The 16643-nt window shown below is 43.5% G+C and overlaps 1 protein-coding gene across 1 annotated transcript; it reads right to left on the bottom strand.

Annotated features, from left to right (window-relative positions):
* Positions 1–39: 39 nt before the first annotated feature.
* On the bottom strand, positions 40–13445 carry LOC135461606 (chitotriosidase-1-like). Its single transcript, XM_064738781.1, has 13 exons — positions 13173–13445; positions 12764–13022; positions 12188–12309; positions 11682–11769; positions 11204–11389; positions 10699–10821; positions 10380–10501; positions 10178–10263; positions 9112–9295; positions 8550–8680; positions 7166–7343; positions 6560–6579; positions 40–747 (listed from the first exon to the last, which is right to left on the bottom strand). The coding sequence occupies exons 1-13, from the start codon at positions 13178–13180 to the stop codon at positions 575–577; spliced, it is 1680 nt and encodes a 559-aa protein (XP_064594851.1). The 5' UTR covers positions 13181–13445; the 3' UTR covers positions 40–574.
* Between the last annotated feature and the right edge of the window lie 3198 nt (positions 13446–16643).

The following is a 16643-nucleotide window of genomic DNA, read 5'->3' as shown; positions in this document are numbered from 1 at the left end:
ACATACATGCGTATCTTAACAGAAGCCATAAAACGGATAAAAAGCTATATATGATTTATTTACTATTACAATCATTCAGCCATTCAAGATCTGTTCACTATATCTCATCAAAGTTTTCATCGTGATTCTTCATATAAATACTTGTTTCTTGTCACAGGTAATATTTGACATAATCATGAAAATGCCAATATAAACAAGGAATGTCCATGTCACGGTATATGCCACCATGTCACGATATATGCCACCATGTCACGATATATGCCATAGCTTATTCTCCGCCGACTTAATAGACATGTATACACAAGTAGAATTGATAGGAAAGGTAATACAACCACATCACATGCGAACAAAGAAATGCACCATTTGTATTCAGTTGCTTGGCGGATGAGAGCCAACAGTTGTGTCTGTGGTGAGAGGTTAGAAATGTTATAAAAGCGACATGTAATACTCTGGTAGTGTCTCCATGTCGTGTGGTGCACAAAGAGTATCCTGTCGCGGGCTAAGGTCCTAGCTTTAGAAGCATATAGCAGCGGGAGATTGCATTTGTCACTTGGATAATTCATGTGCACAGAGCTCACGAACAGTCTACATTCCACGGGAAATCACAGTATCCATCCTCGCTGAAGTACAAATTTCCACTGCATTTACTCTCGTAGCGTACTCCAGCCCAGCAGATGTAGTAGGCGGAGCAGTCGTCCGGCTTACGGAGGTACACCAGGCCGGAGCTGGGGCACGTGGTCTGAGGAGCTGCAGAGCAAAACAATACACACGTACATTATACATTTTTTATATTTTTGATTTCATATAACGCCATCTGCAGAATATTTCGTTTAAACGATGCCGGTGAGATTTATAAGAAGGATATATGGAAAACAATTTCGTGGATCACAAATGGCTCCACGAATAGCCAGGACGGGTAAACTACACGTTAGCTGACCCAAACTGGGTTTGAACCGTGTTTGTCCCAAACAATGAGAGGCACCTTTAACCACTAGACCACGAAACGCTTCACCCAGCTGTCCTACATTATACACATGGCAAAAACAATTGAGCCTGAGTTCTTCTCAGCAAGATATTCACCACTTATAAAAAGCATAACGTGAGAATCAACACAAATGTGTCTGACCCAAGGACAACAAAACAAACGTTGCTAATCGTTGGCTTCGATTCCAGTCGGTCGTACTCGGCATGTTCCGGAAAAAAAGATAAACCCGCAGAACGTTTGGATTGAAATTAAGAAGATGAAGACATATACTATTATTAAAAGGGCGACTGATAAAAGGTTTGAAAGTTTTAACATTCATTTTTGTTTTAATAATAAATAAAAGGAACCATAAGCAACTATAATAGGAAAAAAAATATCCGACTTTTGGAAGACCAGTCGAATCCAAACGAACAACGAAGTGACGTGATTCGTGTGTAAGGGTTCCGATGCCGTCCGCTGGGATTAAGTCTTTATTGTTTCTGCATAATGAGGTGGTGTGAATTCAGAATTACAAGCACCTTATGTGGAAGATGAGCTACGAGCACATACAACTCATCTTAAAGCTAGATTAGAACACATGCTGAAAACATCGGCATATTATACCATCAGATGGATCAAAGGATGAATAAAGCCATGTATTATACACAGGGCTGGAACACAAGCTGCTTATGGCCGTGTATTATATACAAGGCTTGAACATGTGCTGATTATAGTCGTGTGTTATGCACAGGGCTGGAACACATGCTGTTTATGGCCGTGTATTATACACATGGCTATAAAACATGCTGATTAAGACCGTGTGTTATGCACAGGACTGGAACATATGCTGACTATGGCCGTGTGTTATACACAGGGCTGTAACACATGCTGATTATGGTCGTATAGTATACACATGACTATAACACATGCTGCTTATGGTCGTGTATTATACACAGGGCTGTAACACATGCTGCTTATGGACAAGTGTTATACACAGGGGTGAAACACATGCTGCTTATGGCAGTGTATTATACACAGGGCTGTAACACATGCTGCTTATGGACAAGTGTTATACACAGGGGTGAAACACATGCTGCTTATGGCAGTGTATTATACACAGGGCTGTAACACATGCTGCTTATGGACTTGTGTTATACACAGGGCTGTAACACATGCTGCTTATGGCCGTGTGTTATACACAGGGGTGAAACACATGCTGCTTATGGCCATGTATTATACACATGGCTGCAACACATGCTGCTTATGGCCGTGGGTTATACACAGGGCTGTAACACATGCTGATTATGGCCGAATATTATACACAAGACTATAACACATGCTGCTAATGGCCGTGTAATATACACAGGGCTGTAACACATGCTGCTTATGGCCGTGTGTTAAACACGGGTGAAACACATGCTGCTTTTGGCCGTGTATTATACACAGGGCTGAAACACATGCTGCTGATGGCCGTGTATTATACACACGGCTGTAACACATGCTGATTATGGCCGTGCGTTGTACACATTACTATAACACATGCTGCTTATGGTCGTGTATTATACACAAGGCTATAACACATGCTGCTTATGGCCGTGTGTTATACACAAGGTGAAACACATGCTGCTTATGGCCGTGTATTATACACAGGGCTGTAACACATGCTGCTTATGGACGTGTGTTATACACAGGGCTGTAACACATGCTGCTTATGGCCGTGTGTTATACACAGGGGTGAACCACATGCTGCTTATGTCCGTGTGTTATACACAGAGCTGTAACACATGCTGGTTATGGACGTGTGTTATACCCAGGGGTGTAACACATGCTGCTTATGGCCGTGTGTTATACACAGGGTTGGAACACATGCTGCTTATGGCCGTGTATTATACACATGCTGTTTATAGCCGTGTGTATATGCACAGGGCTGTAACACATGCTGCTTATGGCCGTGTGTTATACACAGGGCTGTAACACATACTGACTATGGCCGTATATTATACACATGACTATAACACATGCTGCTTATGGCCGTGTAATATACGCAGGGGAAAAACACATGCTGCTTATGGCCGTGTGTTATACACAGGGCTGTAACACATGCTGCTTATGGCCGTGTATTATACACAGGGCTGTAACGCATGCTGCTTATGGCCATTTGTTATACACATGACTATAACACATGCTGATTAAGGCGTATATTATGCACATGACTATAACACATGCCGTGTATTATACACAGGGCTGTAACACATGCTGCTTATGGACTTGTGTTATACACAGGGCTGTAACACATGCTGCTTATGGCCGTGTGTTATACACAGGGGTGAAACACATGCTGCTTATGGCCATGTATTATACACATGGCTGCAACACATGCTGCTTATGGCCGTGGGTTATACACAGGGCTGTAACACATGCTGATTATGGCCGAATATTATACACAAGACTATAACACATGCTGCTAATGGCCGTGTAATATACACAGGGCTGTAACACATGCTGCTTATGGCCGTGTGTTAAACACGGGTGAAACACATGCTGCTTTTGGCCGTGTATTATACACAGGGCTGAAACACATGCTGCTGATGGCCGTGTATTATACACACGGCTGTAACACATGCTGATTATGGCCGTGCGTTGTACACATTACTATAACACATGCTGCTTATGGTCGTGTATTATACACAAGGCTATAACACATGCTGCTTATGGCCGTGTGTTATACACAAGGTGAAACACATGCTGCTTATGGCCGTGTATTATACACAGGGCTGTAACACATGCTGCTTATGGACGTGTGTTATACACAGGGCTGTAACACATGCTGCTTATGGCCGTGTGTTATACACAGGGGTGAACCACATGCTGCTTATGTCCGTGTGTTATACACAGAGCTGTAACACATGCTGCTTATGGACGTGTGTTATACCCAGGGGTGTAACACATGCTGCTTTTGGCCGTGTGTTATACACAGGGTTGGAACACATGCTGCTTATGGCCGTGTATTATACACATGCTGTTTATAGCCGTGTGTATATGCACAGGGCTGTAACACATGCTGCTTATGGCCGTGTGTTATACACAGGGCTGTAACACATACTGACTATGGCCGTATATTATACACATGACTATAACACATGCTGCTTATGGCCGTGTAATATACGCAGGGGAAAAACACATGCTGCTTATGGCCGTGTGTTATACACAGGGCTGTAACACATGCTGCTTATGGCCGTGTATTATACACAGGGCTGTAACGCATGCTGCTTATGGCCATTTGTTATACACATGACTATAACACATGCTGATTAAGGCGTATATTATGCACATGACTATAACACATGCCGTGTATTATACACAGGGCTGTAACACATGCTGCTTATGGCCGTGTGTTTTACACAGGGCTATAACACATGTTACTTATAGCCGTGTTTTATACACATGACTATAAAACATGCTGCTTATTGCCGTGTATTATGCACATGGCTGAAACACATTCTACTTATACCCGTGTGTTATACAAAGGGCAGTAACACATGCTGCTTATGACCGTGTGTTATACCCAGGGCTGCAACACATGCTGATTATGGCTGTGTATTATACACAGGGGTGAAACACATGCTGCCTATAGCCGTGTATTATACACAGGGCTGTAACACATGGTGCTTATGGCCGTGTGTTATACACAGGGCTGTAAGGCATGCTGCTTATGGCCGTGTGTTATACACGTGACTATAACACATGCTGATTATGGCGTTTAATATGCACATGACTATAACACATGCTGTTTATGGCTGTGTGTTATACACAGGGCTGTAACACATAATGCTTATAGCCGTGTATTTTGCGCAGGGTTGGAACACATGCTGCTGATGGCCGTGTGTTATACACAGAGCTGTAACACATGCTGCTTATGGCCGTGTATTGTGCACAGGGCTGAAACACATGCTGCTTATAGCCTTGTGTTGTGCACAGCGCTAGAAGGCATGTTGAGTATGGCCGTGTATTTTGCACAAGGCTGAAACACATGCTGCTTATGGCTGTGTATTTTGCACAAGGCTGAAGCACATGCGGTTTATAGCCGTGTATTATGCACAGGGCTTGAAGACATGCTGTTTATGTCCGTGTATTTTGCACATGGCTGAAACACATGTTGCTTATAGCCATGTATTATAGACAGGGCTGGAACACATGCTGATTATGGATGTGTATTTTACACAGGGCTGAAACACCTGGTGCTTATAGCCGTGTATTATAGACAGGGCTGGAACACATGCTGCTTATGGCCGTGTGTTATACACAGGTCTGGAACACATGCTACTTTTAGCCGTTTATTTTTGCACAGGGCTGAGACACATGCTGCTTATGGCTGTGTATTATACATAGGGCTGTAACATATGCTGTTTATGGCCGCGTATTTTGCACAGGGCCCAAACACATGTTGCTTTTTGCCATGTATTATACACAGGGCTGAAACATACGCTGATTATGGCCATGTATTTTGCACAGGGCTGTAACTTATGCTGCTTATGGCCGTGTATTTTGCACAAGGCTGAAACACATGCCGCTTATGGCCGTGTATTTTGCTCAGGGCTGAAACACATGTTGCTTATATCCGTGTATTATACACCGGGGTGAAGCACATGCTGTTTATGGCCGTGATTTTTGCACATGGCTGAAACACATGTTGCTTATTGCCATGTATCATACACAGGGCTGGAACACATGCTGATTATGGCCGTGAATTTTGCACAGGGCTGAAACACATGTTGCTTATAGCCGTGTGTTATACACAGGGCTGGAACACGTGCTGATTATGGCCGTGTATTATACACTGGGCTGGAACATATGCTGCTTATAGCCGTGTATTTTGCACAAGGCTGAGACGCATGCCGCTTATGGCCGTGTATTATACATAGGGCTGTAACATATGCTGATTATGGCCGTGTATTTTGCACAGGGCTTGAGCACATGCTGTTTATGGCCGTGTGTTTTGGCACATTATTATGCACAGAGCTGAAACATAGGCTGATTATGGCGTGTATTTTGCACACGGCTGAAACACATGCTGCTTATTGCCATGTATTATACACACGGCTGGAACACATTCTGATTATGGCTGTGTGTTTTGCACAGGGCTGAAACACATGCTGCTTATAGCGGTGTATTTTGCTTAGGGCTGAAACAAATGCTGCTTATAGCGGTGTATTTTGCTTAGGGCTGAAACACATGTTGCTTATTGCCATGTATTATGCAAAGGGCTGAAACGCATGCTGCTTATGGCCGTGTTTTCTGCAGAGGGTTGAAACACATGTTGCTTATGGCCGTGTATTATACACAGGGCTTGAAAACATGTCTGAAGGCTTTTCTGTTGAGGATAGGGTGTTATTCTCGAGAACAGGAGATGCTAACTTTTGACCGACACCTACATTGATGAAAATGTTTAACAATAAATTTAATTTGATTTCACCAAATGTGGTTATTCTAACTCATTTCAGATAAACTAAGAAGGCCTGAGAAAGCAAGGGATCATTTCGGTACAAGTTCGCCGACTTAGGCAGAAAGCACTGGGTGCACTTATAATAAACGTACCTTGAGTGGTTGTGACAGTTCTGCAAAGATACAAAAAATATACAAAGATATTTGGAGGAGCAATAGTTGTAAATGTTGCTGACGCTTTTATAGCATAGTTTTTAATTATTGTTTAGCTTAGTTTAATTTGTTGAAGTTAATTGATTATTTTGATATCATAACATCGATAAGCAGATTCTACCGATGAAATTATATTTTGGGATTTAATGACCCCAAGTGTAGCATGTGCGTGTAAGAGTTACATGTACGCTGAGACCTGGGATATTTAGAGGTCACGGAGGTTGGAGGTATTTAAGCTGCACAGATATTGCACTTGTACACAACTTGCATAGAGTTTGGACTCAGGTGTGGGATAGAATGGAGCTACAAATGCTTTGGACGTACAACAAAGTCAAACGAAAGGTGTCTCTGTTAGAACTTGTACAAAGAAACAAAGATGAATTACTCGAGCACATATGTACTTTTAGGTAACTGTCAGTTTTAGAAAAAAGTTGACTATACCTGGACATCGTTTACAACAATCATTACACACAGCGACAAGCAGTAAGTTTCGTTTTGTCTAGCTTAAGTAAAATCGACCTGTAAAGTGTTATTGATGGAGCTTACCCAGTGTTACACCTTGGGACCTTGTTCTCCCAGTCACAGAGTTCACCGTTAAAGGCCAGGTTAGCCGCACACCTGGTTAGAACTCCTCCGGCCACGCCGTCTGGACACTGTACAAAATAATGACAGTCCTCTTCGTATATGTAAACACCCACCGTTTTCCCGACACAAAACTGAGCCACTGAAAATAGAAGGTATGTACAGATAACGTCAATACGGACAAATAAACAAATAGTAACTGCTGAATAATAGAGAAAAGAAGGCGTCACGACGAAAAATTATTATAGTACATATAGTTATGTGGTACGTGGGAAGGGTTGCCAGCCACCTGTGGATGGTTGTGGGTTTCCCCAGGGCTCTGCCCGGTTTCCTCCCACCATTATGCTGGCCACCGTCGTATAAGTGAAATATTCTTGAGTACGGCGTAAAACACCAATCAAATAAATAAATATAGTTGTGGGTAGAATTCTCAAGAGACAACGACTCTATCCACGCACACTATCCCCTCTTCTCTGTTTACCATTCCCAGAGACTCTTCCAACAGCCTCACATATCGGACTCCACCCACTTTATCTTTTACTCTGATTCTGTCAGCACAACTGGGGTATCGTAGTTGATGTACTCAATTTTCACTGTTCTGCACACTAGAAGCAACGGCGTTGCCATGGTGTTCCCTTCATCTATTTTTCACTGTCGCAGACAATAGAAGCAACAGCCTCACTATCGTGTTACACCCCATCCCCTCCATATTTTTCTGTTGCACTATTAGCAACTGCGTTATGGTAGTTTTTGTACACAATTTTCACAGTTTTACCTACAAACGGAACGGGATTATCATCCTGCCCCCACTCCCTTTAGTATCCTCTGTCCCAGAGGCATCAGCATAACAGTCATGTCCCCGACTTTCCAGTTTTCACTCTACAAAAACTAGAGGCAACGGCAACACCAGTATGCCGCTCCCACCCTACCGCCCTACATCCATCCAGTTACTGTCCCAGATATTAGTGACAATGGCGTTACCATCATGTGCCCCACTATTTCTCAGTTTTCACTGTACTGAACACTAGTGTCAACATCGTTGCCCTTCAGCTTCACCTTTCATTGCCCCGGACACTATTGCCAAGAGCGTTAACCGTTGAAAACACCGTTGGCAACAACCTGGCAGGATCTAAAAGCCGATGACATTTTCTGTGTCCATCTTAACTTTTGACGGTTTATATTGATTGTGTGGTTAATAGATGACGGGGAAACCCGAACCAAGATTACAGAATCGCTGTTGTCAAAAAAGAAACCAGAAATATCCCAACTTAAAAGAAATATTACACTTCTCTTATGTATTAATGAAAGTAACTGAATGCAATGCAAATGGCCATACCACCATACTTACACGGCCCATTGTCCTGTGTGGTTGTGCTAAGTGGTTTGGTGGTTGTGCTTCTGGTCGATGAGAATGTGGTTGCGGTAGTGGTTGTGGTTCTTTGCTGTGAAGACGTTGTCGTTTCTGTACATGACGCCGCCCTGAAAAACAAACATGCTAAGTGTTTTACAGGCATATTACTGAAGGGAAATATTCCAGTAGACTTAACTGACCTGGCTTGAAGACAAGAGAATAATAGTGTATTAGCGGTTTGATACTATTCATGAAAAGAAAAAATATATATAGACTGCTGGTGGTAATGGGTGGTGACTATGCATATGTAAACAAGATATCTAATGGTAGCCTAATGAGTGGAGGCTATGCGTATGTAGACCAGACATCTGGTGGTAATGGGTGGTGAAGGTGCATGGGTAAATCAGACATTTGGTGGCAATGGGTGGTGAAGTTTCGAGCGTAAATCAGGCATCTAGTTGTGATGCCTGTGTTGACGATGCCTGTGTAAACCAGACTTGTGAAGGTCGTGCAGACAGAAATTAGTTTGTAGGGTGGGGTGAGTGTCTGCGTTACTTACTCCTGACAGGCAGGGACGTTCTCTTTGTAATCACAGGCGTTAGCCACCTCGTTATAGAAGAGTCCCGTGGGACATGGCTGCAAACCTCGGTAGAGATTGTCCAGGCAGGTGAAAAATTGGGCGCAATTCAGAGGATCCCTGTAATTCTTACTTAGCGTATCAGCACGCGCACAGAAAGTGGTATCTAAAAGAAAAAGTCACCATATACCCCTTATTTATTTATGTATTTATTTATTTACTTATTTCGTCGTCATATGACTGAAAACTTGTTAGGTACGACGTTAAACCCCAAGCAGTCACTCACTCACTTATTTATTTATTTATCTGGTGTTTTACGCCGTACTCAACACTCAGTATTTCACTTATGCGACGGCGACTAGCATTATGGCAGGAGGAAACCGGGCAGAGCCCGAGGGAAACCCACGGCCATCCGCAGGTTGCCAGCAGACCTTCCCACCTACAGTCGGAGAGGAAGCCAGCATGAGCTGGACTCGAACTTGCAGCGACCGCATTGGTGGGAGGCTCCTGGGCCATTGCGTCGTGCTGGCGCTCTAACCCTTCGACTCACATACCCTTTATAAACAGAAAGAGGCTTCCTTTGTTTCGCTGACTTATGAAACATCTGGGCCTCACTGACGAAAGTAAAATGTGTTGTAATAAATACTATTACTTGATGAAATCGATTGTACCGCAGATAAAGTAGTAATGTATACATAATGTCTAGATAGCAGTCCAGGAACACATGTGTGTCACAGTTAACTGTACAAATTTCCGACAAAGAAACTATGCTCTACATTTCTGCCTGATCCGTAAGGGTCTCTTGGATCTCGACAAGGATCACCACTAAAATTGAATGGATTGCTACTGGGCTCAACACCAAGATGGACACAAAATTTCAGCAATTTCAGGAAAGTTGCTGACAGACAGAAGGTATAAACTCTGTCGAGATTATAGCCTCATTGACGGAGGCAGTACATCGGCTGACGGCCTAAGATTAGATATATTCCATAGGTAGCAAACACTTAGTATTTCGTATACCGGTTGAATTTGAGGTAAAAGTACTTACAGTCGAAAGTTGTTACACATGCCGTCTTCGTCGTGGGCATGGTTGGGGGTGGCGAGACTGTACTGGGTAAGACGAAGTTTCCAGCCCTGTGAAGAGGAAGAATGTTCGCAAAACTGTCAAAGTCAAAATTAGTATAGATTGAAAATACTGAACACATGCATATGCATGGTATTAATGTACCACTATCAGCGTTAGTACTCACAGCATCTGGTTAATCCCTGTTAGAAGGGGAAAACTGCCCATCTGACACAAGTTCCCGAAGTCGTCCAGATCTAATGACCACAACATTGCTCCACCCAGTCCTTGTGATTTTATATAGGCTACCTGGAAGATAAGATTAGAATGTTACCCATGTGTGGTGAAGACAAAAACAGAGGAAATGAAACACATGTCAACAAATGTAAAACATTGACTATGGAGTACACTGTGCGATTACCGGTGCTGTCAAATTCGCACACCATAAGGATTCTCCGCTTTGAGCATAGTACTACAGAGTTTTTGCTCGTAGAGTGTTTGCTTACCTTCTGTTGTAAACTCTCCAGGTCATCATAGCCCACATACTCGGTGTTAAAATGGGCGTATGGAGTGCTGGTCGAAGGCCACCAGCGGCGCGTCCAACCTTGGGTTCTTATGTTGTTACAGATCTGAAAGAGACGAAACAGGGTTTCTAGAGTAAAGGTGTAAGTGATGACTGCGTATTGAGGATTTTATGTACGGATACTACAAGAGAGGATTTTACTTTGAATATCTTAGTGGAAGAGGAGTGTGGGAGGTCAAGGTGAAGGTGGCCTTGACAGTAGATATGACAGTAATTCAAAATACGAGTGTGACGAAAAGGCGAAACCCTGTACAATGTCTTTCGCAAATCATGCACCGAAGATAACAGTACATACATTTTGTGAAACGGCCCGCTGACATCGTCTGGCACGGCTCTTTACGGTTGAACTGATTCGGTGGTACCCTCTGGCCAATTCCGCAGTGGTAAAGTCAGAGAACATGTATATGGCGAGAGATTTGTTTGGTTACCTCGTAGTAAGCCAGGGATCCTGCCTCTGATGTGAACATCCCGGGACTGCCGCTGCCGGCGGTGGGGCTGCCAGGGGTGAATTGATTGGGGTTGGTCAGAAGAAAGGTCCGACCATATGAGGCGAGGCCCATGTGTAGCTTTTTTCTGGGAACACCACCGGCAATGTATTCGTCAATGGAGTTCATCTGAAACAAAACATAGACATACATCAGTCACAGACGAGACACAAACTCTTGGAAAAAGAGCAATACAGATGCAAAGGTATTCGTCTAAAAGTCAACGGTACACAACACTGGAATGACTTCCCTGTCGATATATGACAAGAACATTTCCAATATCCCTCTTCAAACCGTCATGGAAGTCAAACTGCTTCTATGCATGTAGTTAGTGTATGAATGTAGTGTTATAATGAATAAACTGAAACTGAATGATAGTTGATACTGAGCAGGTGTCAGCGCAATACGGTTAAGTTCTTACCACGTTCGGTAGAGGGGCATTGAAACCAGCGTACCGATTCCACGAACCTTCTATGTCGTATGTCATTATACCAATTTCGTCCAAGTAACTGGAAAGACAGATCGCAAAGCAAATGGTTATTCAATCTTGATTGGTTACCTACATATAAGCAACCAATTGGGAAGACAGGAATTCTTCAACAAGACTGTGTTATTGTACATGTATATAACAGTTGTGTTATGATGTTAGGCTAGATGTCATTCCGAGCCTTTAAATTACACACACACTATACAGGTGAAACATGCAGCTTGAAAGGTTGACATTTATATTCAGCGTAAATAATGACATAACACTGGTAATTCCACTGTGATGAGTTTTGTTGCTGATATAACCCATTGACCGTTATGATAATTCTAAAGGAACTGGACAATCGGTAATATATCATGAAAACAGCACACCAATGAGTGCTGGTCAAAGATATTTATCAGGTAAAAATTGCTAGTTTTTGCGTCAGAGCTGCCACTTACTCGCCGATTTTATCCAGTTCGTAGGCGTCATAGGCCGAGGGGAAGGCGTACACGGCAGCAGAGAGGATCAGGCGTTGACTTCCCGGCTGTAACGTCTCGGCCTGGAACGCCTGGTAGATAATCTGCATGGAAAAAGTGACAAGTCGATGATCGGTGTATGTCTCATTCTGGGCATAAAGAAATGGGTATACTAGAGCCGCGTGTACTTCCACAGCTGTTCAGTATAAGCGGTTTAAGTTTGACCAGAAGCCTTATACCAAGAATAAATCAGAAGTGATATATTTACCAGCATGATCCAGGCAACATAAAATAGTACCGGTACTGCAAATAAATCTACTACCGTATACTTGCCTTATTTATAACAAGTTACGTGTATGTTACATCAGCGTTACGACAGCACATATATGTGAAGTGACTTGTTGCACACTTTCCCGCATAAAGTTAGCCAAGTCTGTATCATCTACCACCAAAGTGTACATTCCTACCAATACTGTGTAGAGTAACCACACAGCATTGTTGTTGTTGATCTTGTCGATATGCAGACAGACAAGTGTCTCATTAAAGTATATAACTTACCCGTATGAAGCTGGTGAAGTCAGTTTTGTCACGTGCCACGCCTCCGCGATCAGACCGGCCCGGGAATTCCCAGTCGAGATCCAGACCATCAAATCCATTGGTTCGCAGAAAGCTGATTGCGTTTTGGGCGAACGCCTGAGTTCGGGTGGCTGAGCGGGCGGTGGCCTGAAACTCTGCCACTCCTGCGGTCCATCCACCCACCGCAAGCAAGACTTTTGCCTGAGCGTTCCGAGACTTGATTGCCACGAACTGATCAAATCTGGAAAACAAAGCCCAAACGGTCATATGATGAAAAACAACCAGAGGAGCGTCTTCTTATTCATTTGGCTCCACAACCTGTAGATACACAAATCGGTTTTCTACAATTCACGTGAAGTTAAGTATTGGTCACGTGGCTATAATAACTTACTGTGGCATTACATCAGTCGGGACTATGGCGTCGTTTTTCAGAAACACAAAGGAGTATATGAAATGCGTGCAGAGTGAGGCATCAATGTTGGCTGAGGTAAGTCGACCGGTGCCGGACCTCAGCTGCGCCCAGCTCCCGTAATAACATACTACGATTATTAACTCTGGGCACCTGCGGACAAAGGGAAATGGTAGATAGAGATCTGCACATAACTGGCTATCAGTCTCTCCACAAACTGGGTTTCATGGGCAGATGAACTTTAATCGTTCAAATGTAACATCATGTCAATATACCCATGCTGACGTCCCCTGTATTAGATCTGAACAATGTGTTTAAACAAAACGGTACGAATGAAAATAATGGGAAACCGGTCTCAAAATCACAGTCCAAAGGTCACGGGAATAGTTGAGGAATGGTCTCAGTCACAAGGTCACGGGAATAGTTAGGGGATAGTTTTAGTCACAAGGTCACGAGAATAGTTCAGGAATGGTTCAGTCACAGGGTCACGGGAATAGTCTGGAATGGTTTGGGTTGCAAGGTCACGGGAAAGGTCTTACTCACAAGGTCACGCGAATATGGTAACAAACACAAGGTGACGCGAATACGGTTTCGGTCGCACGGTCACACGAGAAGTGGGTTCAGCCGCACGGTCACGCCAAAAGTGGGTGGAGTAGGCAGTCACGCGAGAAATGGGTTAAGTCGCGCGGTCACGCGAGAAGTCGGTTCAATCGTGTGGTCACGCGTGAAGTGGGTCCAGTCGCACGGTCACGCGAAAAGTCGGTTCAGTCGCACACTCACGCGATAAGTCGGTTCAGTCGCACGGTCACGCGAGACGTGGGTTCTGTCCTATTCTCTGACAGAGTACATGTATTTCTGGCGTTGCTGTTTCCATTCTTCTCCGGAGCTTGATGACCATAAGCGGTGAGTGGTTGCTCCTCTTGTGTGGGTTTGCATGGCATTCGCTGCAGAGGAGCACTTCTAACAGAATGAGACATATCACGTCTCCAAAGCTCTTGTGCGTTACCCCGGGCACTGCAGTGTCGGTCACAAATGAGGCTAGCGCCTTAAGTGAAAGATATTTGAGAATCGTTATTCAATGATCAAATAAATGAATAGAAACGTTGTAAACGGTACTTTGTGACTGAATAGTAACACATAGATTGGCTGTATAAAACACTAACTTTCTCCAGGTTCATATAGCTGTAAACGGGTCTGCACGGCCGTTTTGTGCCATATTGGTTAGCCGTATCCATCACTGACTTTGTACAGGTTCTCATAACGGTATATGAGCTAAGATGGAGTGTGCTCTTACCTATTACAGAGAGGAGCCCAGTGGTGATCAGAAATGATAAAACTGTTCTCACAAGACACCGCAGGCTGAAACAAGACATCCGACAATTATAGGTAGTGTTTGGTGTGAAAAGGAAAACAATGTCTATACGACGAACACACGACAGAACTTTGACATCCACAGCAACATATGCTTACTTACCCACTCGCTCGGTACGGAAAAATATAGCCAACCTTCTTTTAACGTAATGAAACTGTCATTAGCTATATGATTGGAAATGAAGCCACATCGCTGAAGCATTATTCAGTGGATCTGAGCCAAAACCAACAGTGTGCAGATATTACATGTTGTATGTATGCAGTTTTCTCGTCTGAATCACGCAGTCAGCTAAACGCGCGAGGTTGTTATGTATTTACGAAAGGGAGGCTGGTTGTGTTTCTTTTCTGGGTGTTAATGGTTTTATAATAGGCAGAATTTTGTTCAGTACTTCGAAAAAAAACCTTTCAATAAAAACATATTTGGCCATGCAGGAAAACACGGTACAGAATATTTCATTTATGTGCGCCCATAGGAATCCACAACAAATGCATACCACACCATATTGACCTGTGCTTGACAAAACTCCTGATCTAAACCACGGCATATTAGCTGGTGGTTAACAAACTCCTGATGTAAACCACAGCTTATTATTCTGTGCTTGACAACGCTCCTAATGTAAACCACGGCATATCGCCCTGTGTTTGACAAAACTCTTGATGTAAACCACCGCATATCGCCCTGTGGTTGACCAAACTCTTGATGTAAACCACCGCATATCGCCCTGTGTTTGACAAAACTCTTGATGATAACGACGGCATATCGCCCTGTGCTTGACAAAACTCCTGATGAAAACCAGGGCATTATACTTTGTGCCTGACAAAAGTCCTAATGTTAACCACGGCATATTACCCTCAACTTGACAAAACTCCGGATGTAAACCACGGCATACTACCCTGTGCTTGACAAAACTGCTGATGTTAACCACGGAATATCGCCCTGTGATTGACAAAACTCCTGATGTAAACCAAGGCATATTACCCTGTGCTTGACAAAACACCTTATGTAAATCAAAGCTTATGGCCCTGTGCCTGACAAAACTCCTGATCTAAACCAAGGCATATTACCCTGTGCTTGACAAAACTCCTGTTGTAAACCACGGCATATCGCCCTGTGCTTGACAGAACTCCTGATATAAACCACGGCATATAATCCTGTGCTTGACAAAACGCCTTATGTAAACCAGAGCATATCGCCCTGTGCTTGACAAAACTCCTGATGTAAACCACGGCATATTACCCTGTGTTTGACAAAACTCCTGATGTAAACCAGAGCATATCGCCCTGTGCTTGACAAAACTCCTGATGTGAACCACGGCATATTACCCTGTGCTTGACAAACTCCTGATGTAATCCACGATATATTACTCTGTGCTTGACAAAACCCCTGATGTAAACCAGGGCATATTACCCTGTGCTTGACAAAACTCCTAATGTTAACGACGGCATATTACCCTCAACTTGACAAAACTCCTGATGTAAACCACGGCATATTACCTTGTGCTTGACGAAACTGCTGATGTCAACCAAGTTATATCACGTGGTATCTGACAAAACTCCTGATCTAAAACCATGGCGTATTACCCTGTGCTTGACAAAACTCCTAATGTTAACCACGGCATATTACCTTGTGCTTGACAAAACTCCTAATGTTAACCACAACATGTTACCCTGTGGCTGACAAAACTCCTGATGTTAACCACAACATGTTACCCTGTGGCTGACAAAACTCCTGATGTTAACCACAACATGTTACCCTGTGGCTGACAAAACTCCTGATGTTAACCACAACATGTTACCCTGTGGCTGACAAAACCCCTTATGTAAATCACGGCACATTACCTGGTGGTTGACAAACTACTGATGTAAACCACGGCATATCGCCCTGTGCTTGACAAAACTCCTATTGTAACCCACGGCATATGGCACTGTGCTTGACAAAACTCCTGATGTAAACCATGGCATATTACCCTGTGCTTGACCAAACTACTGATGTAAACCACGGCATATCGCCCTGTGCTTGACAAAACTCCTATTGTAACCCACGGCATATCGCCCTGTGCTTGACAAAACTCCTGATGTTAA

The sequence above is a fragment of the Liolophura sinensis genome, chromosome 1 (assembly GCF_032854445.1).
Source record: "Liolophura sinensis isolate JHLJ2023 chromosome 1, CUHK_Ljap_v2, whole genome shotgun sequence".
Taxonomy (NCBI): Eukaryota; Metazoa; Mollusca; class Polyplacophora; order Chitonida; family Chitonidae; genus Liolophura; species Liolophura sinensis.
The sequence above is the reverse complement of the archived record's forward strand: the minus strand, read 5'-3'. Positions and strand labels throughout refer to the sequence as shown.

Coding starts and splice junctions, on each gene's coding strand:
- LOC135461606 (XM_064738781.1), bottom strand. Junction 11,770..12,187: donor GAACTGGATAAAATCGGCGA/GTAAGTGGCAGC, acceptor CTGTCTTTCCAG/TTACTTGGACGAAATTGGTA. Junction 7,344..8,549: donor CACACAGGACAATGGGCCGT/GTAAGTATGGTG, acceptor TTCTATTTTCAG/TGGCTCAGTTTTGTGTCGGG.